The sequence below is a fragment of the Rhinatrema bivittatum genome, chromosome 2 (genome assembly GCF_901001135.1).
Source record: "Rhinatrema bivittatum chromosome 2, aRhiBiv1.1, whole genome shotgun sequence".
Classification (NCBI taxonomy): Eukaryota; Metazoa; Chordata; class Amphibia; order Gymnophiona; family Rhinatrematidae; genus Rhinatrema; species Rhinatrema bivittatum.
In genome coordinates, this window is record NC_042616.1 from 423,975,221 (window position 1) to 424,001,975 (window position 26,755).

The 26,755-nt window shown below is 47.3% G+C and overlaps 1 protein-coding gene across 3 annotated transcripts in view; it reads left to right on the forward strand.

Annotated features, from left to right (window-relative positions):
- SGSM3 (small G protein signaling modulator 3) overlaps positions 1–26,755 on the forward strand; it is a 201,299-nt gene that overhangs the window by 112,838 nt on the left and 61,706 nt on the right. For all 3 annotated transcript variants that reach the window (XM_029590233.1, XM_029590235.1, XM_029590234.1), the window contains 5 exons: positions 7,480–7,707; positions 21,848–21,902; positions 23,030–23,157; positions 23,777–23,932; positions 25,681–25,735. In XM_029590233.1, the coding sequence (XP_029446093.1) occupies positions 7,480–7,707; positions 21,848–21,902; positions 23,030–23,157; positions 23,777–23,932; positions 25,681–25,735 (622 nt within the window). The remainder of the gene's footprint in view (positions 1–7,479; positions 7,708–21,847; positions 21,903–23,029; positions 23,158–23,776; positions 23,933–25,680; positions 25,736–26,755) is intronic.

Below are 26,755 nucleotides of genomic sequence, written 5' to 3' on the forward strand. Positions count from 1 at the left end.
CCTTCTAGACCCACTCCCACTTCCGTTTGGTCTACAAATTAAGCCCTGGCAGGGGGAACACACACAGTGCAAGGGAGTGAGTGGCACAGTGAGGTTTTGTACTATCTCCTTCCCAATCTATAAGAGCATAAGACTTGTCATGATGCATCAGACGAGCCCAGCATCCTGTCTCCAACAGTGGCCAGTCCAGGTTACACGTACCTAGCATATCCCATAAAGTATATCTATTTTTTGTTCCCTGTATGTACCCCAATCAGTCCAAACTCCGAGTTTTGCCTCCCTTCCAGCAGATGGAGACAGAGTTTCGCAGTCACCACCACATAACCTGGTGTGCCACCTGCAGTCCCTCAGTATTTCTCTGTCTCCAGCAGATGGAGGAGGTGCAAAACCTGCAATTTTGTACCTAGAGAAAAAATATGTAGATAGGAAAGGAAGAAAAAGAGAAGGAGATTTTCCTTCTAAGAAGTTGGCAGGTCCTGGTGGTAACATCCCTAATGGTTATAGAGATAAACGAGCAGGGGTTGGGGATCCTTGATTGCTCGCTGAATCATGCCAACGGAGAAAGCTGGTAGTCCAGTTCTCTGACCTCCAGGAGGATTGGGAGAAGCCTCTGCCACTCTTCAGACAGGGAAGTTAACAATTTATTTTTTGTTTTTATAAAGTTTATAAAAAAAAAAAAAAAAGCTTTGGAGTTTAAAAAAAGGACAGGAGAAAGAGCGGGGTCAGAATAAGCTGAGCAAGGGGCATTCATTTATCGGCTCTCCAAGTGCCTTCTCCTCTCCGGCTGTATGCCGTGCGGTTAGGGTTGGGCCAGGCCGGGCCATGCCATGTGTGTGCCGATGCACCACATGTGAAGAGAGTAGCTCGCATCTCCAGGGCCGACTGCTGTTCCCGATGCCTCTCTGGCAGGAACGGTACATCGGGGAGACTACGATGGTGTCATCAAGGCAGCGCAGGCCTGGTGGGTCAGTGGCTGCGATTGGAGAGGCCAGTGATCCGTTCCTGCTGAGCACGGGAACGGCAGCCATATTGTCAACTTTTGCAGCTGCTTCAGAAGCAGCAGCAGGGGAAGGGGATCTCCTGCCAACGCTTTCTCCGGTGATTTTCAGCCCCGAGGACGCCCAGGGGGGGCAGTCGGGGGAGGATCAAGATCTTCTGCAGGAAGATTCTCATGGTTCCTCTTGTTTATCCCCGGAGTTCATTCTTTTGATACACGAAGCTTATTTAGCTCGGGAGGCCACGGGGTAGGGTTCTCCCCAGCGGAGGATGTCAAAAGCTCCACCCATGAAGAGGTCCAAGTTTTTGGGGGCCTCTGGGGCCACAAGGATTTGGAGAGTCGTTGGTCCAACTGCGCCAGGGGTCACGGATAATGGTTCCTCTGAGAAGTCAGATCGGCGGTTGCTGTCTGGGGATAGTCCTCCCGACACTGATCCTTCCCGGGATGCGTAGGATTCGGATGAGGGCTCGGGGGACGGAAGGAGACTATACCAAGGTGGTGCACCTGTTTCAAAAGGAGGAAGCAGGACCCCTGATACTGGATGACCTGGCGGAGTTAGGGATAACTTTTCCGCAGGAGAAGTCTAACCAGGAGGCACTGGATCCGGTCATGATTGCCTTACGTGGTCCAACCAAGGCCTTCCCTTTTCATAAGTCGGTTAAACAGTTGGTTGTCAGGGAGTGGGATACTCCGGAGACTGGCCTTAAGGTTAGCAGAGCCATGGATAAACTGTATCCTTTGCCTGAAGACACTCTGGAGCTCTTAAGGGTTCCGAAGGTGGATTCTTCCGTCTCAGCATTTACGAAAAGGACCACCATTCCAGTGGCTGGCGCTGCAGCTTTGAAGGATTTACAGGACAGGAAGCTCAAGGTGCACCTTAAGATTTTTGAAGTGTCTGCTCTTGGCATCCTTGCTGCTGTGAGTAGCAGTTTTATGCTTTGGGTTGGGCTGCGATGGGTGCAGCAGTTACAAGAACAAAGCTATGTTGCCCTCAGAGTCTAAGCAGGTGGAGCGCTTGGAGACAGTGGTCGCTTATGGTGCCGATGCATTGTATGACCTCATCTACACTTCTTCCAGGACGATGTCAGTGGTCTCAGCCAGGAGGCTTCTTTTTGTGAAACTGGTCAGCGGACGTTTTGTCGAAGGCTCAGCATGGAGCCTTACATTTCAAGGGCAAGCTTCTTTTTGGAGAAGACTTGGAGAAGATTCCAAAGCTTCTGGGGGATAATAAAGTAAACAAGTTGCCGGAGGGCAAGTCCAAAGGGTTTTTTTCTGGTGTGCTCTTGATTTCGGGAACAAGGACGTTTCCGACAAGGCAGAGTTCCAGGCAACGTCCAATGGCAGACCTTGGAGAGCTTGCAGTCCTGGAACCAATCATTTTGAGGCCGTAGGATGAGCAGAGAGGGCTCCTATCAAAGTAGTGGCAGAGCCAAGCCCGTGCAATGAGGCAAGGCCAAGCCCATTCCTCATTCCCAGTCATCGGGGGTCACTTGACTCAATTTTATAAGGAGTGGGCCAAGATCACGTCAGACCAGTGGGTTCTAAGCGTGATAGGTCAAGGCTATGCTTTGCTTGCCCACTAAGAAGCCTGTTCATGGTATCTCCTTTTGCCTCGGTGGAAAAGAAGTTGGTCGTGCAACAAACCATCCAATGACTGCGAATGCTGGGAGCCATTGAACCTGCCCCATAGGAAGAACAAGGGTCGGGACGTTATTCCATTTTTTTGCAGTCTTGAAAAAGGAAGGAACGTTCCATCCAATTCTGGACTTCAAGAAAGTGAACCTAGCTCTCAAAGTTCCCTGGTTTCGGATAGAGACTCTGTGGTGGGTCATCGCAACAGTGTGAAATGGAGAGTTCCTGGCTTCCTTGGATCTAACAGAAGTGTACCTACCTGCACATAGGGATCTGTCTGGATAATCAAAGGTTTCTCCAGTTCAAGATACTTGAGAGGCATTTTCAATTTTGTGCCCTTCCGTTCAGTTTGGTGATGGCTCCAAGGACCTTTCTCAAGGTGATGGTGGTGGTGGCCATGGTTCAACTGTATCTGGATGACTAAATCATTCGAGCAAAGTCAGAGGACCTTTGCAGGTGTTGTAAGTTTGACTTGTGTGTGGACCCCTGGTTGCTGTGTTGATGACCCCTCCCATGGGGAGGAGCTCCGTGGGGAAAACACAGCAGTAGGCTGACTCTCAGTAAAGACCACAGAGAGAATAGAAGCTTTCTTATACAGCAGTTGGCAAGACCCGAGAAGCGGGCTGCGTTCCTCAGCCAGTGGAGTAGGTCTCTGATGATAGTTCAGTCCAGGCACTGAATTGTATCAAGTGCAGAGAAGGTCTCACCAGATGCTGGAATTGAAGGGTCTGGTAGAGGTCCGCAGAGCGGGGTAGGCTGAGAACCCAGTCACTGATGACGTAGTCAGCAATGGTAGATCCGGTAGTGGTCCGTGAAGCGGGGTACACCGAGAATCTATTCTGTGATGAGACAAGGCAGAGAGACTGAAAGAGATGGTACTCACGAAGGCTGGTAGCTGTTGAAGAGATGGCCTCCATAGAACAGAGGTAGAGATGATGCAAGGCCCGGAGCGCCGGTGCCAAGATGTACTTTGTAGCTACAGGTTAGCCCAGGAGGAGGCAGGTGAATGCAAGGCCCCGGGGAGTGGGTACCTAGGATCCCGATGAGCTGGGAAACCTGGAGAGTAGATAGGAGCAAAGCAAGACCCCTGAGGAGCAGGTGCCTTGAGCGTCCTTGCTGGAACAGCGAAACCCCGGAGGGTAGATAGGAGCGAATAAGGCCCCCGAGCAGCGGGTACCTAAAACACCCTAGTGTAGCCAGCGTAACCCCGGAGGGTTTGTAGGAGCGAGTATTCAGAGCAGAGTCTCTAAAGGAGTCAAAATTAGCTGGAGCAGAATCCCTGCTAACTCGTAGCTGAATTGGAGATTGGAGGCTAAGTAGCCGGAGGTAGTGACGTCATGTGGTGGGGACACCCCCGAGGTTCCCACCATGATGTATTCAAAAGAGAGGGCGGCGTGCGCATTCCCTAAGTGACCTCAGTGTAAGAATGGCGAACGCAATAGCCCATGCTGGTCCAGGGCTGCCGGAGAGGTCGGCGAGGAGAGGCGGTGGAAACCATCTTGCCAAGAGGAGAGGAAAGAAGAAGAAAAGAGGTGAGACAGAGAGGGCACAGCCGTCTGCGACTGGGCGCAACAGCAGGAGGGGTGGAAGTGGTGTTGCACTGCTTGAGATTCTTGGGTTGGATAGTGAATTTGTCCAAGAGCCATCTCTCCCCCTCCCAGGGCCTGGAGTTTTTGGGCCCGAGCTTCGATACCCGAGTGGGGAAAGTGTCAAGTTAGTCTCAAATTTTACATCTATTGGAGGCCTGAGTGCCCAGGGTCTGGGATTACTTGCAGGTCCTCGGCTCCATGGCATCTACCTTGGAAGTTGTTCCATGGGAGTTTGCTCATATGAGACCGCTACAGAAGCATTGCTATCCTGGTGGGATCTGATGTCAGAGCAGTTTCATCTTCCCCTGCTACTCTCACAGTCAGCCAGGGTCCAGTCTTTCATGGTGGCTTGGTCGGAACCTTTTGTGCCTCGAGGTGGACCTGGAGGTTCCACAGTGGATGGTGGTCTCTACCGACGCCAGTCTCTCTGATTGGGGAGACGTATGTCAGTCCCAGTTGTGGTCGGCGGAGGAAGCATCTTGGTCCAATCGCTTAGAGACAATGGTGCGGTTAGCTCTGCAGGAGTTTCTATCTCTTGTGTGCAACCGGTCAAAATCCACTGCCAGGGTGGCACCAAGAGTCGAGTGTTGCTTAGGAAACGGAGATGCTGGTGTGCTGGGCAGAGCAGCATCTGGCCTTGATAGCTAGCAGCTTCTCACATAGCTGGGTCCAATAATGTACAAGTAGATTTTCTCAGCCGACAATTGGATAATGGAGAATGAGAGCTATCGGAAGAAGCAATGCACCTAATTACTTGCAGATGGGACATATGGATCTAATGGCAACTCATCTGAATGCCAAGATATCACACTTCTTCAGTCGCAAAAGAGAGTGCAGAGCGGAAGGGGGGTCGATGCTTTGGTTCTTCCTTGGCCACGCGACTTCCTGATCTATGTGTTTCTGCCATGGCCTCTGGTGGGCAAGATTATGAGGAGAAGAGAGATCCATCAGGAAATGTAATTCTTGTGGCCACGGAGACTGTGGCTTGCAAATTTGCTCAATCTAGCAGTGGGACAACCCATGAGAGTGGGACATCTGCCAAAGCTTCAATGACAGGGCCCCATATTTTTGGATCAAGCGGCTCTTTTTTATTTTTGAGAGGGGGCAATTAAGGAAGAAAGGATATCCTGAGGATGTTATTTATACTCTGCAGGCTTGAAAGAGTTCCACATCTTTGGCGTATGTCAGGGTTTGGAGGATCTTTTAAGTCTTAGTGTATGGAACAAGAGGGTGATCCTCGGGGAGTGTCGGTGGCGCAATGGGGAAGACTAGATTTGGAGAGTCCGCTTGATCTGTTATTGTAGTGATTCTGAAGAACGGCCCAGGTTTCTTGTTAGTCCTTACAATTAAAGTTTAAAAATTGGATAGGGTATCCATTTTAAGTTTTTCCTCTTTCCTGTGCTCGTTCGGGAGATATTACTTCATTAGTTTATTAAAAATGTTTGCTGTCTTAGCTTGGGTACTTAGCAATACTGAGGGACTGCAGGTGGCACACCAGGTTATGTGGCTGCAAAACTTTCTCTGTCTCCATCTGCTGGAAGGGAGGCAAAACCCAGGAGTCTGGACTGATCTGTGGTATGATAGGAACAAAAATTAGCAGGTAAGAACCAATTTTCCTTTACTCGCTCCCAGGGACAGCAATAGTTTCCTTTAGTCTACCTGACTAATAATGTTATGGAATTTTACTCCAGGAGCTCGTCCAAAGCTTTTTAAAACCCCGCTATGCTAGTCCCCATGATCACATCCTCTGGCAACAGATTCCACAGCTTGATGTTGTGGTGAGTGCAAAAGTACTTTCTTCAATTTGTTTTGAATTTGCTGGGTGTTAGTTTCATGGAGTGTCCCCATGTTCTAGTATTATTTGAAAGGATAACGAACCAGCCATTATTTACCTGTTCCACCCCACTCATGATTTTATAAACTTCTATCGTGTCTCCTCTCAGCAGTGGCTTTCCTAAGCTGAAGAGACCTAGCCTATATAGCCGCATCATAGGAGAGATGTTCCATCCCCTTTATTATTTTGATTGCTTTTCCCTGCACCTTTTATAGTTCTGCTATGTCTTTATTGAGATGAGGAAGACCAGAACTGCACATAATGCTCGAGGTATGGTTACACCATGGCTTGATACAGAGGCAACATAATATTTTCTGTTTTATTCTCCATTCCTCTTCAGACCATTTCTAACATTCTGTTTGCTTTTTTGACCACCAACATGCACTGAGCCAAGGATTTCAATGTATTCTCCACAAGAGCTCCCAAGATCCTTTTCTTCTGGTTGCGACTCTCAATATAGAACCTAGCATCGTGCACCTGTAGCTGGGATTATTTTTCTCTAGTGTATCACTTTGCACGTTTCCACATTAAATTTGATCTGCCATTCAGTTGCCCAATCTCCTAATCTCACAAGGTACATCACAATCCGTTGCTGTTATAAAAACTTTGAATAATGTTGTGTCATCTGCAAATTAGATCACCTGCCTCATCATTCCCTTTTCCAGATCATTTATGAACATGTTAAAGAGCACAGGTTCCCCGCTTTTCCTTTAGGATCCTTTCCTTTCCCTTTCCACAACCTTTTCTTTCTCCCCATCTCTTCTCTTCCCTTTGCCAGGTAGGTGCTTTGTTTTCTGGTTGCCCCTTCAGTGCACTTCCTTGTATGCTGCTCTTATAGCTGGAGAGTAACTTCACTTTTCCCAGCTTCTTCCCTTCCTGACAGCTCCATTGCACATGTGGCTATAACTGGTCTCCAGCACCATCCATGCTTTTGGGCTCTCGGGGTTTCTTGTGCCCACCCTGATGAGCGGGAGATAAGACTCCTGCAAGATGCCAGGTGGTTGGTGTGCCTGGAGAGAGAAGAGAATCAGGCTGCTCGCTCTGGAGCAGAGGAAAGGGCAGTCCTAAAAAAATAAAAGCAAATCTGCAAATGATGCTGAAGTTGCATGCAATAGCGAATACAGCTGGGCTAGAGGAGAGACCTCTAAAGTCAGGAAGTTAGAGGCAGAATGTAAAGTCTGGAACTAAGCAGTGTTCAGTCCCATGGGAGACCTGGCTTCAGCTCCTGTCATACAGGAGAAGTGCTGTTTTGGGGGTCAAGGGGGCTGTTGACAATGAGCTTGCTGATGAACTGGATAAGAATGAGTGAAAAGGGAAGTTGCCCAGGGCAGAATAATGCAGGGGAACCAGGGGAGAGAGGGTGTGTCAACCTGAAATATGCATCTAAGAGTAGCTGATAACATTTGGTGCTTGAACATCTCTTCCAGGAGGAGGAACTGATTCAGTCAGAGAACTCTGCATCCATCTTCAACACACTGTCTGACATTCCATCCCAGATCGAGGATGCCGATCTGCTCCTGCAGGAAGCCATGACTATCGCAGGCTCCCTCACGGATGTGATGATCGAGACGCAGCGCCGCAAGCACCTGGCATACCTCATTGCAGACCAGGGGCAACTGCTGAATCCCGCGGCAGCGGTGAACAGCTTCTCCAAGGTGAGGTCTTCAGGGGCACACGGAAATCTGTGCTTTTGAGATACTTGGAAAATGAGTGGGAAAAAATTGGTCGTCAGAATCTCTCTGCCTCCTGCAGGCTTAGGAGTCTGTTAAGGATCATATAAGCTGAGAGATGGAGGAGGATCAAGGGGAGTGTTAGGAGTATTATTTTTCTCACAGGAGAGGTGAATCTTTGAGATAGTCCAACAGAGAAAGGGGAGCAGACAGACACAGTGCAGGCTTTCAACCAGTCCACTCTTGTGGATGATTGTTTTATTGTGTATTTTAAAGTAAAAGAAATATTATATAGAGCAGTGATTACCAACCCTGTCCTGGGGGCCCACCAGCCAGTTGAGTTTTCAGGATATCCACAGTGAATATGCATGAGAGAAAATTTGCAAGTTAGAAAATGTGCATGTTATGGAGGCAGTGCATGCAAATTTTCTCTCATGGATATTCATTGTGGATATCTTGAAAACCCAACTGGCTGGGGGGAACCCCAAGACAGGGTTGGGAACCACTGATATAGAGTCTGTAAAGCTGTTGTATCTTGCGGCAGGCTATGGTTTACCTCACAAACCTACAATTGTGACTACTGGCTTATTTCAAAGAGAAAAGAAAAGGAAAAATTTTAGTGCAAATGCATTTCATTGTATGGAAGAAGGTATATGCAGGTGGGGGATCTCCCATTCCCTGTACATACCCAGATCAGTCCAGACTGTGGATTATGCCTCCCTTCCAGCAGATGGAGACAGAAAAACTTGAAGGGCACCCTCTCTTAACTCTGTGTGCCACCTGCATCCCCTCAGTATTTCTCTGTCTCCAGCAGATGGAGGTGGTGCAAACTCTGCAGTCTTGCCCTGATTTTAGGATTAGGATTATATCCCTTTAAAAAAAAAAAAAAGTCAAAGGAAACCTAACTACTGACAAGGAATCAAGCTTTTTGGGGAAAAAAAAAAAATCCAAACAGGAACTTTGGAAAAAAAAAAAAAGAAATCCTCCCAAGGGGTTATGGAGGGCCGTTTCTCCCTGGTTGAGGGCTAAGAAGCTGGGGTTGGTTGCCCCGCGGGGCTCCCACAAGGTAAGGCTCAAAGGAAGATACCTGTGGTCCGGTCCCTCTTCCTTCCTCGCTGCTACGAGCCGATTAAAAAAAAAAAGTAACTATTTTTTCTCAGGTCAGGCCGTGCGATTCGACTCCGGGCATTTTTTTCTACTACCCGCGCGTTTTTTTTGGCTCTCTGCCGTTCTTCATCGTGGCCGCGATTTTTTAGCTTCTCCTTCGTTGTCCCGATGCCGCGGCCATCTTGGTGCAGTGCCTGCGGGGAATCTGTCATCAGGCTCTCTCGTGCAGGCCTTTGTTCCCAGTGCCTCTCCGGTGGGGAAGGCAGCTTGGGGCAGGAGGCAGGCAGCTCGTTAAAGCCCCGAGGTGCTTTGAAAAGATCAGCACCTCGGAGCCTAGGGCCAATCCATTCCCCCTCTCTGCGGGAACAGCAGCCATCTTGAAATCTTTTAAGGCAGCAGAAGCCAGAGCTTTGGCAGCTAGAGAGCTACCTCCTGCTTTATCACCAGTGCCTACCAGTCCTGGGGACCCTTCTGACCAGGATATTTTTGAGGGCGAGCCTGATCCTCTGGTGGGGGAAGGGGCTGGTTCTAATGCATTCACCCTGGATTTTGTGCTTCTCATGCACAAAGCCTTCCTGGCTTCTCAGACTCAGTAAAGCGGTGCTTCGCGTTTGAGTCGTTCTGCGGACCCTCCAAATAAGGTTGCTAAGCGTTCAGATTCCCAGGCATCTCTTTGGGTCGCTAAATTGCATGGATCGTCCACAGCAGGAGGAAACTCAGTGGATGGTGGAGTTCCGGACGTGCTGGCCCCTGCTTGCCCCCACCCGGCACGGGTTCCTAGGAGGATCTGATCAAACACTCTCCTCTGGATGGTGATGACCCGAAGGTGGTCCGCCTGCTTCACAGGGAGGAGTTGGAACCTCTTATTCCCTCAGTTTTATCTGAATTAGGGATGGGTCTTCCACAGGATATTCTTCCCCAGGATTCTGTGGATCCGGACTTAGCGGGACTGCGTACCCCAGCTAAAGCCTTTCCATTTCATCCTATGCTGCACCAGCTGATGACGTGAGAATGGGAGGTCCCAGATTCCAGCTTGAGGGTAGGTAGGGCTATGGATAAACTTTATCCCTTGCCAGAGGATTCCTTGGAGCTTTTGAAGTCTCCTAAGATTGACGCTTCCGTGTCTGCGGTCACAAAGCATACTACCATCCCTGTCGCTGGGGCAGTGGTCCTCAAGGATCTTCAGGCTAGAAAACTTGAGGTTCTTCTCAAGTGCATCTTTGAGGTTTCGGCCCTGGGTATTCGCGCAGCTTATGCAGTAGCTACATGCCACGAGCGAGTCTCCGATGGGTACAACAGCTATTAACTTCGAGGGATCTTCCTCCAAGGGATTCTAAGCAAGCAGAACGTTTGGAAGCGGTGGTGGCATATGGAGCAGATGCTGTTTCTGCACGGAGGCTCCTTTGGCTGCATAACTGGTCAGCAGATGTTTCCTCTAAAGCTCAGCTAAATGTGTTGCCATTCAAAGGAAAGTTCCTCTTCGGGGAGGACCTGGAACAATTGATGAAGTCTCTGAGTGAAAACAGAGTCCACAAACTCCCTGAGGACAGGCTGAGGCCCTCCAGGGGTTTTCCTTCAACCCGATCTCGTTTTCGAGGACAACGGAGGTTTCGCCAGGCTAGACCACAGCCTGCAGGGCAGAGACAGCCGGCGCCTAGGACGCAATTCTGGAATTCTTCCTTTAGAGGGCGCAGAACACCCCGCGAAACAAGTTTCACCATGTCCCTTGCCTCCAAGTCTTCTCAATGAGATCAGGTTGGCCCAACCCTCGTTACCTCAAGTGGAGGGACGTTTGTCCCATTTTCACGAGGCATGGGTCAAAAATTACTTCCGATCAATCGATCCTAAGCATCATAGAACGAGGCTATGCTTTGGAATTTGCTCGGCCACTCCAAGATTTCTTCATGGTCTCCCCATGCGGGGCATGAACCAAGGCTGAGACCGTGTGGCAGACCCTCAAGCGGACTGGAAACAGGATCGTTACTCCATTTATTTCATGGTCCCAAAAAAGGAGGGATCCTTCTGGCCGATTCTGGACCTGAAAAAGGTGAACAAGGCTCTCAAGATACTTACATATGCCAATCCGCGAGGATCATTACAGATATCTCCGCTTCATGATCCTAGGTATGCATTTCCAGTTCTGCACACTGCCGTTCGGGCTGGTTACGCTCCTCGCACATTCACCAAGGTCAGGGCAGCAGCCCTGAGGAAGCAAGGCCTTCTAATTCATCCTTACCTAGATGACTGGCTCATCAGGGCGAAGTCCATGGATCTCTGTATAGACGCTATTGGCAAGGTCATCAAGCTCTTGGAGTCGCTCGGCTGGATGATCAATCAAGGCAAGAGCAACTTTGTCCCTTCTCAAACGATGGGCTTCCTGGGCACTCGCTTCAATACCAGAATGGGGAAGATTTTCCTCCCTCCGGACCAGAGAAGCAAATTGATGGAGCAAGTTCAGCTCGTGTTGTTGCTTCAGCCTCCCAAAGCCTGGGACTATCTCCAGATCCTCGGCTCCATGGCTTCCACATTGGAGTTGGTCCCCTGGGCTTTTGCTCATATGAGACCATTACAACGAGCATTGCTTTCCCGTTGGGACCCCAAGTTGGAGGAGTTTCAGTTCCCACTACCCTCACCGATCATGCCAGGTCCAGTCTTGGATGGTGGCTGTACCCACACAACCTGTCTCGAGGGGTGGATCTCAAAGTCCCGAAGTGGATGGTAGTGACCACGGATGCCAGTCTCTCCGGCTGGGGAGCAGTCTGTCAATCCCACTAGGTTCAGGGTCGCTGGTCTGAAGAAGAATCCAGCTGGTCGATTAATCGCCTGGAGAGCAAAGCAGTTCGGCTGGCCTTGCAACACTTTCTCCTGTTACTGTGCAGTCAGGGAGTAAGAGTTCTGTCCGACAATGCGACGACGGCAGCCTACATCAACCGTCAAGGAGGCACAAAAAATCAAGCTGTAGCCGACGAGGTGGAGCAGCTCATGGCTTGGGCGGAAGAACACCTTGTGCTGTTAGCAGCATCTCACATCGCCGGCAAGGAAATCATACAGGCAGATTTCCTGAGTTGGAAACGCATAGATCCAGGAGAATGGGAACTTTCCGACCGAGCAATGGATCTCATTGCATGCAGGTGGGGGGACACCCCACATGGACTTGATGGTGACTCGAGACAATGCCATGGCCCCTCGTTTTTTCAGTCGCAGAAGAGATCACGGCACAGAGGGAGCTGATGCGCTGGTGCTTCCCTGGCCGACCTCGGTTCTTCTGTACGTGTTCCTGCCTTGGCCACTAGTGGGCAATGTTCTCTGCAGGATAGAAGTTCTTCCAAGGAGCGTGATTCTAGTGGCTCCAGAGAGGCCCCGACATCTGTAGTTCGCGGACCTCGTCAACCTAGCAGTGGACGGTCCCCTACGACTCTGGCATCTTCCACATCTTCTGCGGCGAGGCCCTATATTTTTCAACCAGGCAGATCGCTTTTGTCTAGCGGCCTGGCTTTTGAAAGGAGGCGATTGAGAAAGAAAGGGTATTCAGAGGACATCATAACTACTCTGCTGCAAGCCAGAAAAACATTTACCTTTCTCTATGTGAGGGTGTGGAGAGTTTCGAGACCTGGTGTCTGGATCAAGAAGTCTTTCCATGGCAGGCTTCGATTGTGCATATTTTGGCCTTTTTACAAAGCTGCTTAGCCAAGGGCTTTTTTCTTTCAATTCGCTTCGTGTGCACGTGGCGGCCTTGGGCTCTCTAGTCAGTAGCTCAGTAGTTTCATATCCGGATGAAGTGCATTTCCTCAGAGGAGTTAGGCATTTGATTTCTCCTGTATGCCCGTCCTGGAGCCTTAACTTGGTGCTTCGCGTTTTGTGTGACCCGCCGTTTGAGCCCCTTAGAAAGGCGACGTTGAAGAATCTCATGCTAAAAACGATATTTTTGGTGGCCATTTGCTCGATACGCAGAATCTCTGAACTCAGGCCCTCTCTTGTAGGGAGCCTTTTTTGCGAATTTCTAACTCAGGAGTATCTCTTAGAACAGTGCCTTCTTTTTTGCCAAAGGTGGTTTCGACTTTTCATTTAAGTCAATTTGTAGGGCTCTCGGCTTTTCCAAACCTATCCGCTGACGTCCCACACGCGAGAGAACTTCGTCGGTTGGATGTCAGACGTGCCTTATTATATTATTTGGAAGTCATGAATCCTTTCAGAGTTTTGGATCATTTGTTTGTCTTGTGGAGTGGTCCCAAGAGAGGTCAGGAAGCGTCTAAACCTACGATTGCGCGATGGTTGAAAGAAGCCATATCCTCCGCTTACATTTGTAAAAGACAGCCCGTTTCTGAGGCATTGAAAGCTCATTCCATTCGTTCCCAAGCGGCTTCTTGGGCTGAATGCCATCTGGTTTCACCACAAGAAATCTGTAGAGCTGCTACTTGGAAAACGTTACATCCATTTGCTCACCACTACTGCTTGGATGTTCAGGCTCCAGATGTCAGCAATTTTGTCAGTGATGTCCTTCGCGCTGGACTCTCGTCATCCCACCCTGCATAGGGAAGCTTTGGTACATCCCACAGTCTGGACTGATCCAGATACGTACAGGGAAAAGAAATTTGGTTCTTACCTGCTAATTTTCGTTCCTGTAGTACCATGGGGAGTGGGTGTTCAGAGTCCATGCTCATATTCACTGTTTCATACAGAATATTAAGGAAAAATACCACAAGTTGCTCTCAATTTTGTGCTTCTAAAGTTTAGTTCTTTATTGCTTGATTCATTGTTCTTATGGTTCTTATTATTCTTATTGTTATATTCGGCTTGGATAATCTTTATATTGAGGGGATGCAGGTGGCAAACCGGGTTAAGAGAGGGTACCCTTCAAGTTTTTCTCTGTCTCCATCTGCTGGAAGGGAGGCATAACCCACAGTCTGGACTGATCCATGGTACTACGGGAACGAAAATTAGCAGGTAAGAACCGATTTTCTTTTTCTTGTCCCAAATGTATGAAGATGGAAACGTATGACAACCTGGTGTAGAATCCCATCTGTTCTACTCCAGCAGAGGCCGAGAAACAACACAATTACCCCATGCTTTGAGAGGGGACAGAGGACCCCATGCAAGAAAACCTTATAACCTTCCATTTAGGATTATACAATATAATAATAATTAACAATTTAATCATATGTTTCCAGTAATAATCTACTAACCTATTCTTTATAATAACAAATAAATGTATAGGAGGCAACATTCAAAAGCTTTTGCATTGGTAAACGCATGTTTACCTGCATAAAAATGCAGGTTATTAAAAAAAAACCAAAACAAAAAAACTGCTATAAAGGCAAGATATCCGGCTAGATTTAGTGCGCCAGGGTTCCCTGGCTAAATTTAGCTGGTTCATGCTTAAAATCCATAACTAATTGGCTAAAAAAAAATACCAAAATACTAACCCTTCTCTCCTAACTGCACTTTATTTTTAAGAATGTTCCTGCAGCTCTTCCTTCCCTCTCTTGCTTCCAGCCTACTGAACTTTATTTAAAAAAAAAAAATCCTTTGCTCTCCCTTCCCTCTCTCCCACCTGATTGCAGATTATTTTTAAGAAGTCCCCATGTCTTCCTTCCCTGCCTCCCGGATGAACAAAGAATCATCTGTGAGGATCTCCTTCTGCTATCAAAAGTCAGAATGAAGGCTGGAGATTCCTCCCTCCCTCCCTCCTGTCCAGAAAAGGATCACACATGATTTGTTTATTCATCAGGGCCCCCACTCCCCATCCAAACAAAAAAACCGTGATGGCTGAGGACACCCAAATCCTCTACATAACAAAAAAAACCAAAAAAACCCTAGTAGGATGTCTGTATTTGATGGTTTGTATTTTGTAATATTTGTTTGATTTTTGTATTACAAATTGTACAATATACAAAGTATGGTTCCAGGTGGGTGATTAAGAAATTCAATTAAATCCCTCCAAACCTCCCAAAGTGGTCTGCAAGCCAAGTGGGAGAAGAAAGAAGTCTTACCGCTTCCCACTGCAGCTGACTGCTAAGGGGTGGATTTTTAAAAGGGTTGCTCGCGTTAAATGGCTCATGTACGTGAGTATCTGGGCCGAGTGCAAGCAACTCGTATTTTAAAGCGGCCCAATCACGTGCATGAGTGCACATGCACAAACAACCAAGCACGCAGGGGAAAGGGGCAGAGTTGGGGCATTCTGGGACGGGGCCAACATTTACATGTGTAAATTAAGATTTTAAATCTGGCTGCCACAGCGCAAGTTAGGCTGTTAGCCAACTCCTGCCCTTGTAAGTCTGAAAAAACTCATTTGAGTCAAAAACCACTGGGTGAGAGGTCTGGTAAACAGAGGGGAGTGTAGGCTGTAGAACCAGAGGTCTGGATGTAGAGAGAATCTGGGCAAACTGGTCGACGAATTGGGCAAACTGGCTATGTCCTTCACACGTGCATGTTTAAAAATCTGCTTACTGTGCACATTAAAGCTGACAAATTCCTAAGGAATGTACGTCATTTACATTTGCTGCTCTTGCCACTTAAAATTAGGAGCATACATGCGTGAGCCTGGAGTATTTTGAAAAGTACACTCGCAATTATGCAGAGGATTTCAAATTCCTGTACGTGGGTAGTTTGCCAACTGTTCATCTTCAAGAGTTATTTTGTGGTCAGTTGGAAGATTTCTTTCAAATTGAGGATTTTCAGAGGATGCAAATTTCTCGGCTCTATAAATCCTTGATTCAGCTGTTAAAGTCTCTGTTGTCTTTGCTTGTAAATGGAATAGTGAACTCTCCATAGCACTTTTGGACACTCGATTGAGGGTGGGGTTTTGCTGTATCAAGATTTTAGTGTCCCCTCTGAAACTGAGGGAGATACAATTTAAGTTCTTAACACATGCTTGTCTTTCTCCTTTATGGGCTTATAGGGCCGGTGGTGTTACCACTGATATCTGTCCGAAATGTAAAAGTGATAGGGGGACGTTGGGTCATGATTTTTGGTCCTGTGAGCCCATTAAAAATGGGATTCAAGATTTTTTAATTATTTTTTTTTTAAGCCATGCTTGGGCAAAATATTAAATTTTCCCCTGAGGGTGGAGTTCTTTTTGATGATTCTGCTTCTTTTCATCTTCAGGGTAAGGATAACAGGCTTTTACTCTGTAAGGCCTGTTTGGTAGGTAGAAAGCGTATTCTCTCGATGTGGACTTCAGAGGAAGCTCCATCGCATTGGACCTGGAGAAATGCCTTCCATGAGTTGTTGATGTTGGGGTAAAAAGTGGGAGCGGGACATTTAAGTAAACAGCAGAACGTTTTCTTACAAACTTAGAATGTGTCTCTTCAAATTTTACTATCTAAGATCCATAGTTTTCTGCTTAATGATATGTCAGTATGAATAGTGCCTTACTTTTATACTTTGTGCAGTTATATGGGATTTTGGACACAGTATGTATAGTTGATTTGGTGTGTAATTCGACTTGATTTATGGTGCTTGCCAAATAGGGGAGAGGGGGTGGGTTTGCTCCTGGGGTTTAGAGGGTCGCGTTTACTGCTGAATGTGTTCAAAAATAAAAACTTACTGTATTTTCTATTATATATGGCAAGCGTAAGAGTAACCGCTTGTCGCATATGTTGTTGTATTCAACTTTAATAAACAGTTTGAACAATAAAATTCCTGCTTATGTGCGCTCATGCGCACATACCCACGTGGATGGGCACCTGCGCACTCGTTTTAAAGTTACCCGGACAAATCTATCTTTTTAAAATTTTACCCCTGCTCAGCAAATTTTGTTACTCATAGAAAATTTACCCACATAAGAAGAGGCAGGGATGGAGGCATTCTGGGGGCATGGCAAAACTTTAGCTGGAGAGCACTGATATTCAGTACTTCCTGGCTAAGATTAGCCAAGTAAGTCTGGTCAGAAAAAAACTATCCATCCTAAAGTTACCCAGATCACTTTAGGTAACTTTAACTGAGTGCAGCTGAATATTTGGGTAAAGCTACCCAGGTGATTTCCCTGCTCATCAGCCCACTGAATATTAATCCTCTAAGAGATCAACATTCAAAGGGTATGCCTAACTAATTTTTGGAATAATCCATTCAAACTCAAGATTTTAATATTTTTCCCTGCTCCCTGGCTAAATTTTGCCCAGGTAACTTGTCACCTGCAAAATATTTAGCTGGGTAGAAAAAGGTAGCACTGAGGGGTAAATCACTTTGTCCCGGCAGCACTGATATTAACCGCATCCTGGACAAAGTTAACCAGGTAAGTCTGGTGGGAAAACTACCTTCCCTAAAGTTACATGTATTCTCCTAGAACAAGCAAGGTGGCATTCCTCGCACATAGGTGATGTCATCGGATGGAACCAGGCCCAGAAATGTGATCTCAAAGATTCTAGAGCTTTTAAACCTGCTCTACTGAGCGTGTGCAGCTGTAGTTATCACCCTGCCCCCTAGGCAGAGTCCCTCAGTCTTGTTTTTGGTCACGGTATTCAGCTTTGCTCTATCCTCATAGTTTTTGTTCTGACATTTTCTGGAGCTGCAGCTGTTTTTCTACTTTTACCTTACTGAAGTTTTCTTTTTTTTTTCTCTTCCTTTCAACTCTTCTAGCCGCATGGCTGACCTTATTCCATGTGCAGCCTGGTGGAGTCTAATGCTTTTTCGTAATAAATAAATACTGCATCTGCGGTTTAGTTTCTGTGTCCTCTCCTTGCTCTCTCTGTTTTTGTGCCTTTGTTGGTGCTGGCAGGACTGACAGAATGCAGTCTGTGTGTGATTCATGCAGGCCACTGAGCTTGGGGACTCACCTGAGTTGTACACGGCAGGAGTTCCATGTTTCACCGATCAGTCGGCATTGATGGAGGCTCGAACAATGAAGGAATTGAGGACTGCACCATTCCTTTTGGGGGGGAACTTATCCTCCCCACATTCTAAGAAACTAGTCTCCATGGGCAGGAGCCCTGGATGACATAGCCTCTTGCCCTGCTTGCCAGGGATGGCAGTGCAGTATCCTTGTGAGAGAGGGTGGGCAGGAGCCTGGTATAAGGCAGCGTTGCTGCTGTACCTTTGGTGCCATGCTCAGTATTGGTTGCCCATGCGCATCCATGCCAGCACACTGATGGTCTGATGTGTCAATGTCAGGACCACATCGGGGACCAGGACTGCCTTGAGAGCCCTGGCCGCCCTTGAGGCTGTCAACTCCTGGGGCATGGGGGTCCTGAGAGCCCTTGAGCACTATGGAAACCCTCAGATGCAAGGGTCTTCAAGCCTTGGACGGCCTCTGTGCTATACAACACCGGGGGTCACCATTGTCCCAAGTCATCCTTAAATGCTGAGGCATCCAGAGTGCACCATGGTCTGGTGCCCTCAAGGTGATAGCATGTTCAGGGTGCCGACAAGCCCCTTTGCGGTGTCGGGACAGGGCACAGAGGGGCTTTGTGGTGTGCAATTGATGGTGTAAGGCCACCAGGTGCTGTGGGGTCGCTAATGCTCTCAGGTGCCCTGAACTGATGTTCAGTGCCAAAGACGCTGAGGGTTGTAAAGCATAGGGCGACATCACCAGGCTTTGAGCACCATCTGTGCTGTCAAGGCTATCATCAGCCATGGGTGATGTCGATGTATGTCATTGAGCTCACAACATTTATGCCCTTGGGCGCATAGGTGAGCCAAGGGGAACTGTCGATGGTGCTGTCATTGATTTCTTTGGGCACTGATGCGGTGTGTTGGTGCCACAGGAGGCTGCAGAGCCTCCACCTTCGAGCACTGCAGGTGTCATCACTACTGCGAACCATTGACGCTTTTGAACACCAAGGTCTCCATCAAAGGCACTGATCCTTGAAATTGTTCGGCCTTTGGAGTTAGCGAGTCATGGGTACCATTGGTGTTACTGGGCTGTCAATGTCCACAGGCAACTGAGGCGCCATCAGTGGCGCTGTATGCAGTCAAATATGTTGAGTGCCTGCAGTGTGGTTGAGCACTGTAAAAGCCCTGGGCGTGGCATCATTTGGTGCCATAGATGCAATCCATCACTGGTGAGTGCCGAGACCGCTGTTGGCGCACCATAAGCATTGTTGCCACTGTGAGCACTGGTGGATGCAGTAGGATGCTGCAGGGCATCACTGCAGAGCACCATGGGCACTGTCCGTCACCATGGGCTTCCCTAATTCCGTTATGCGACAGAAAGGGCAGTGAGCCACTCACGACACCATTTCAAGGGCTGCAAATTAGCCTCTTGGAGCGTTATCAGGTGGTATAGGTACCATGGGGGCAATGCTGCAGAACGCCGCCCATCACCATGGTTTGCCATAGTCCAAGCACTCGTGGCGCTGGGGAAGCCATTTCACACTGCAGATGCTGACTCCATTATAAGTTAGTGCAACAGTGAAACGCAGGGAACGGTACACCACTTTTTCCCTGTTTTGTTGCCAAGTTCTGGCCAGTACTGCCTTTAGCTTTTCATACTTCACTGGGTTGACCAAAGTGCCTTCCTGCTTAGATGAGCTATCCTGTTGATGGGATAGATAGGTCTACCCTTGATAGGTTGGAGCAGGAGTGAGCTTTGGGCCTAGTTGAACTCCCTGCTTGGGGGTTGGGCTAGCGATCCTATTTCAGGCATTGCCTTTCATCCCCTGATGGTCTTGATGTCTGACCTGAGAAGTCAGATTTGTCTGGTACTTTGGCAGGTAAGGTCTGCCATAGACCCTGCTGCTGATGCTGCTGTTTCTTCCAAGTGTTGCATGGGTTTCTGCCCATTGTGCCTATCAGCCAATGTTTCTGCAAATCATTCTTCCTGCAGTTTCTTTCTAGAGGGCTCTCTGGACCCAGCTGTTTTTTTTCAGCGGTCTTGTGACACCAAAGGAAACTGTGCGGTTTTAGTCCAAGAGTTCTTCTCTTGGTTGATTTTCTAGGCCTTTTCCTGTATATAGGAGGATTTAGACCTACTTTGCCTGTCAGGGTTTGCCGATCCAAAATCCTGACTGTAATATTTCCGTGAGGCAAAGTATGCTTCTCACTGGACTTTGCATCGCGCCCCTGCCTTAGGCGTCTCTGCTACGCATTGGAGTTTTGTGTGTCTGTCTGTCCTATGGGTTTCTTTTTGTAGAACCCAAGTCTTTCCCCACCTGGACCTGTATTTTGGGTCAGCTGTCTCAAGGGCAAGGGAGAAAGATGGTGCTTTCAGCACTGTGGGGTTCCCCGCTTTGTCCTGCTAGGGCAGCCTGTAACTTGGAAATCACCCATGTGTGAGGATTGCCATTCTACTTTTCCTTGGAGAAAGCAGAGTTGCTTACCTGTAACAAGTGTTCTCCAAGGACAGCAGGATGTCATTGCTCACGAAATCCATCCACCTTCCCTGGGAGTTGGCTTCTCCATGTATTAGCTGTATCATGGACTAAGGGATTCTACCTAGAGGGCAGGGAGGTAACTACAGCTGCACATGCTCAGTAGGGTATGTTTGAAAGTTCTAGAATATTTGAAAACAAAGTTCCGACCGGGCTGCATCTGATGTCACCCATGTGTGAGGACTGACCTCCTGCTTTCCTCAGAGAACACCTGTTAGAGGTAAGCAACTCTGCTTAACTTTATCTGGGTAATTTTAGCCACGTATAATCAGTGGCAGACTTATCCAGCTAAGTGCTGCTGAATATCTGGTGACTTTTATTTAGAGTGGTAATTTTCTTTTGGAAAAAAAAAAAAGTCCTGGGTTGTGTTCACAAGCAGCCTCCACCTTCCACTTTTACCCAAGAGGAAAAAGGAAACAAATGTAAAAAATCTCCAGGTTGGTGACCTGGACTTAGCAGGCAAAACCCAAGTTTCTATATTTCCCCCAACTCCCTGCCATAATTTTGTCCAGGTAATTTATTTACTTGCACCACATGTATCTGGGCACACAGAGGCAGCCCTGGGGGCATTCCTGCGATGTCATCTCTCTTTGGGCGGCAGTGATATTCATTGCTACCTCAATGAAGCTAGCCGGGTAAGTCTGTTTGAAAAAAAAATCCCTGTCCCAAAGTTAGCTGGATAACTTTATCTTCCACTGAATACCTGTAAAACTTTTCCCAGATAACTTGTGCTGCTTGCCTTGATTTAGTATTCAGCTAAGACAAGGAGGTAAGACCCTTTCCTCCTCTCACATGGCGTGTCCACCACTTTGAAAGGCTTGCAGGGGGGAGAGGATGTGACAACTCACTTGCTTTTTCGTTAGGGGGCTGGTATAGAGGGGCGAGAGTTTGGGATACCTTTGGCCGCTTTTTTTTGTTGGTTGATGGGAAAGAGGAAAGTGGCAGCTACCCAGGGCTCTTTTTTTAAATTGTAGGGATGTTGAAGGGAAGAGAAGGATCCCAGGGTGCCTGTTCCTGTTTTTTGTTTTGTTTTTTGTTTTTTTAACATCAGGCAGACAGTTGCCCAGTTTTCTTTAGGGCCTGTTATTTGTCTGACCAGAGTTAAGCAGATAACTTAATCCTGCCAGCACTGAATATCTGCGCTGACCGGCCAAGATTTAACCTCTTGAACATCCTCTGGGCCACTTCTTTTTGTCCAGCTAAATTTTGTGTGGACTGTGACTTGTCTTGGCCAGCAGAGTGAAAAATCTGAAACAGCAAGCTTTGTCCAGTCAAACCTCCTGAATATCGACCTCAGTTTGAAAATTGTTACCGCCATCTGGTATGGAGATAAAAGTAGCGCACAGACTTTTATCTGCATAAAAATGTGATGTCAGGGAAGAAAAGTGTGCCTGGTGATTTGAATTGTCAAGCCATCTCGCATTCTTTACGGTGCATACTTTGCACCTGCTTTCAAATAGATGTAATGTACGGGGGCACAGAAATACCTGCCTTGTACATGCCACGTGAATTTTCAAAAGGAAACTCCACGGAAAGTTTCCCTTTCAACATTTGCTCGCAGGGCCCCACCCCCATTCACTACAAAGCAGCTGGGGGTCTGTATTCTGCCCATGGAGTTTCAAAATTGCTCGGCCCACATTGGAATATTTTGCTGGTGATCATAAGATGTGAGTAACGTTTTGCTATGTTCCCTTCGCTGTTTTCTCGCCTAGATCGTACGCCGGCAGAGTCAGCGCAGGAAGTCTGGGATCACTTCACTGCTCTTTGGTAAGAAGGAGCTCACTCTACCCCTCACTGTGGGGACCTCAGAAGCGACTGGAGAGGATGGACTGCACCTGTGCAGGGGGAGGAAGGTGTAGTTGTGTGTGAGGGAAGGGAGAGATGTGGGTGGGGTGATAGAGAATGGTGGAGTAATGAGTGTATGAGAAGGGAGAGGAGCTATGGAGCAGAGATGGAGGCAAGGATCCGATGGGGCTGATAAATCAATTCAATGGCTTAAGCAAGTCACCTTGCCTCCCTGTTCCCACACTTAGATACTGAATATGATGTTCCCTGTATGTACCCGGATCAGTCCAGACCGTGGATTGAGCCTCCTTTCCAGCAGGTGGAAACAGACTAAAACTGAAAGGACAGAGCCTATCCTGTTACCCTTCAGTATTTGTCTGTCTCCAGCAGGTGCATCAGCTCACCCTTCGGTCGCCTGATTTAGGCTAGTCAGCCTTCTTTCTTCCTTTCTTGGATCAAGCAAGTACTTCTTCTTTAGGATCTTGATTGGCTTCTCTCTGTAAAAAAAAAAAAAAATAAAATTAAAAAATAATAAGAGTTTTCTTCTGTGCAGGAGACAGCCCCGTTATTGTGTTTAATCATTTTACTATTTACTCTCTTAGCCAGACAAACTGCAGGTTTTAAATTCCCGCCTCATTCACTGCCCCTGACTTATTATCCGGCTAAGTTTTATGTCTGAATAAAACCTTAATCGGATAAGTCAGAGACATTCTCAGGCAGGACGGACTTATCCGGATAACTCTTGTCGTTCAGTGTTATTTGGCTAAGTTATCTGGATAAGTCTGGTCATGCTGGAAAGCAGTCCTAAAGCTTTCTTGATAAACTTATCTGGATATCTTTATCATACACATGGCTGAATATCCAATCTAAGTTATCTAGGTAAGTTTATCCAGATAATTTACTCAGAATGCCTATGACTGAATCTCTACCCCATAGTTTCTAAATTCCTGGAGGCAGGGAGTTTGTAAGGACGTAAATTTATCTTTTATGGCACTGCTTAGTTCATCTGCCTCTGCCCTCCTAGTCAGTATTGAGGCAGAAGTCTTGACATTCATCAAGATTTCCTTTTGAATTGTCTGTTCTCAGAAGCATGGTTTTCATTCTTTCAGGTGAAGACGATCTGGAGGCATTGAAATCCAAGAACATCAAACAGACTGAGCTGGTGGCAGACCTACGTGATGCCATCCTCCAGGTGGCTCGACACTTCCAGTGTGTGGACCCCAAGAACTGCAGCATTGTGAGTGACATAACCCAGTACTGAATCCGCCATTTCCAGTGCCCCCATTCTCTCATATTAGCCAACTGGATTGTTCAGTTAAACAGACCACTCCTCCAGCCTGCAAAGCTGAAACCTTTTGAGGGAGTGGAGCAGGGAATGTTTTTCAGTCTCAGTTTGGAAAAGATTTTATTTTTGGAGGTCATGCTTGTAAGCATAAAAAGGTCTCATTTACAGTTATTTATATTTATTGAACATATTGTTGTTACCAGTTCCTTGTAAAGCATTTTCACTGTATTTCCTGTTCTTTGTAAACCGATGTGATGTTCCAAACGAATGTCTGTCTAGAAAAACTTTAAATAAATAAATAACATGAAAGTTAAGAGGCTCAAAGCTTCCAAAAATAGGGACATTTTGTCCCTTTTTTACCTTTGACAATACACTGTAATGCCAGTAACTTGTACTGGAGACTCTTATAGACATGGCAATTAAAGCCGTGTGGTTTACACTAAGTGTGGGAACAACTGAGATGTTCTAGATGGTTCTGATCAGGTAACTTCCCCTCAGTATGTGTCCTGTCCAAGGTCCTGGATGATATCAGGTGACTTCTTCCTATCCTTTCACTCCTTTTCCTTTCTAGGACTTGACTCCCGACTACACCATGGAGAGCCACCAAAGAGACCATGAGAACTATGTGGCATGTTCGCGCAGTCGGCGGCGCAGGGCCAAGGCGCTACTGGACTTTGAGCGCCACGATGACGACGAGCTCGGGTTCCGGAAGAACGACATCATCACGGTATACTGTTCTGCAGAATAGCACGTCCTCTAACTCAGGGACCGATGCAATAAGATGTGTATTGAAAATGGGCACTCATTGAGCGCCTGTTTTCCTAACACTCTCGAGTCGGATCCCCTGGACTCCCAATGCAATATTTAAATGAGGGGCTGCATAAAATAGGACACGCTAGGGGAGAATTGTGCATCCCTAGCGCTCAAATGCATCGGGCGCCCTCATTTGCAACAGGCGCTCAGTATGAGCGTCCGTTTTTACTCCACTGCTTCTGGCTGATTTTGCCGAGATTCCTGAAGACGCCTATAGCTAAGCGCACCTTGCTATGGGCGTCTAAATTGCATGTCCAGAATTTTATTATTTTTTTTTAAATCAAGCCAATATACATTTATTTTTCAACACTGCGAGCTGTAAATTTAAGTGTCACATCGATACTAAGTAGAAACCACAGAGGACCATATTCTTAATTTCTCATTTGCCCTTGACTCGTGGATTGACTTTACGCCACCTCCGGGGTTGGAGTTAAATTTGCCCTGTTAAAAAGTGTTCATTGGGCACTCAGCGATTTTCCGCATTGGGGGTAATAGCCAATAGCCTCATCTACATGGAATTTATATGTGATGGGTGCCATTGGCTATGCATTTGTTTGGGCGTGTGTTTTGGATGTTCTAATCTCCTTATTGCATCAGGTGCTAGTCTTGCGCGTCCAACCATGTGTAAACCTGTACGCTAGGCTGAGTGCACTTTATTGCACTTTAGTTTTCTGCCCCTCGGTCTTTAAAAAGAAAGAAGGAAGGGCAGGCTGGTTGTTGTCACGTCATGGTGGTGGTATTCTCTTTAACCAGGGGCATAGCTACGGGTGGGCTGTGGAAAGGCCTGGGGCCTGTGCCTCCTGCATTTCACTCAGGTCCCCACCCCTAGCAGTAGGATCATGTCACATCTGAATCCGCTCTTTAAAAGGGCAGCAGCTAGATTCATTGGAACCACTGCCAGTTCTTGATCTTCTGTACCTTTGAAGCTAATTTGAACAGGGAAACAATACTGCCCTTGGGCTAGTTCTATAAAAGTTTTAGACCAACAATGTCTGTTTACTTTTGGCTGGTAATTATGCCTCCTCCTCTCAGCGCCTTAAAGTTCAAGAATGCCTTACCTAGGTGGAGACCTACAGTATTTACACACTTGCTCTTCAGCAGCCTGAGACATTTACATTGTATAAAGAGCTTGCAGGGAGTGTGAGAATCAGACAGCCAGGGCAAGGTGCGAGCGAAAAGGCAGAAGATAAATTGTGCTGCCAGAAATTCAAAGGTTTTGTAGCTATTGCTGTGAAGACCCACATAGGATGGGGACTGCCACCGTGCCCACCTATGTTAATCTAGGGCCCCCCAAAAATTAGGTTTTGGCTATGCCAATGTCCTTAATGCTCTTGCTGAGTATAAGTCATGTAGTTGTATGTGGCTGGGCCCAGAGAGCTTCCAGCCTTGATATGAGGAGAGAGAGGGGAATGGACTTGGTCACAGTGGAAGAGAAGAGAGGTTTCTGTGTGCAGCTTGTAATCTGAAGGGGGAGTAGTAAACACAGACCCCTGTTCAATGTTATGTAGGGTTGGGGGGCCTTCTGCTCTCTGTCTCGCTGCACGGTGCTGTTAAGAGTCAAGAGATCGCCCATTTCTGGCACTTGAACATCTTGTTTGCGGCCACAGAACCAAGAATTGCGGTGCGAGGTCTGATAATGTCTCCATCTCTGCCCATTCACAGATAATTTCACAGAGGGACGAACACTGCTGGGTGGGAGAGCTGAATGGACTGAGAGGTGAGAAACCTGAATTGTCACCGTATAAAACGTGCTGGGGTGTGTGCGCGCACCTTCATTCACTCTCTCCCTCACCCCCACAGCCAGAGAGCATAGAACTCAGGTCCTGCCATATCCCCCCATCCTTTTCCTGGTATATCGCTCACAGACACCAAGTGCATATGCTCCACCTCCCACCCTACCCCCAGCCTCAGCCTCATTCCTGAGCTTGCTGACACAGACGGATGCAAGACCGTCCTTTCACATGCCTGCACATCTCACGCCCTGGATCTTCCATTCGCTCTCAGTGGTGCGCTGTCAGTGTGCAGAGCTCTTGACGTAGCCCGCTCAGTTTGTGGCTGAAAATGAGCTTAAATCTAGGTCGATAAAATCCAGGAGTTGGGTGAGGACGCTAGATTTTGGCACCTGAGTGCTTTCTCCTTTATCCTGCCACTCACAATACCCCCTCGCTGGGGCCACCCACTTGAGTGGCTAAACTGTCCCCTTCTCAGGGATCTGGCCAGCTGACCCCTTAGTTAGTCATCTAGCTTCCCACTGAAAAGCCACTCCTTATTTCTTCTTTTGTTTTCTTTTAGTTGAAGCTCATAATTTGCCCAGCTTCCTCTTTGTTTATTTATAAACATTTGATATTCTGCCTTTTTTTCCAAGAATGGCCTCAAGACAGCTTGCAAACAAAATCAAAACAAGCAGTTACAATAAGATGTTACAGTTTACAATATGTTAAGTTAAAATCCATTTCATATTTTTATGCCTTCCTTGTTCTATGTAACGCTCCTAAGCGAATTTTGTTGTTGTTGTTATGTAAACCGGTGTGACTTATATTCATACAGGAACTTCGGTATAGAAAAATTAAAAATAAATAAATAACATTAATCAGGGGTCACTTACAATAGGAAATGAGTCTAATTTACAGTAGGGGAGGATGGACGTTGTACAGGTGCAGATGAAGAAAGAATCCAAAGTTGTGGATTAGCATGGCCTCCTCTGCTTCCCACACACATCCTCAGCCAGAGCAGGAGC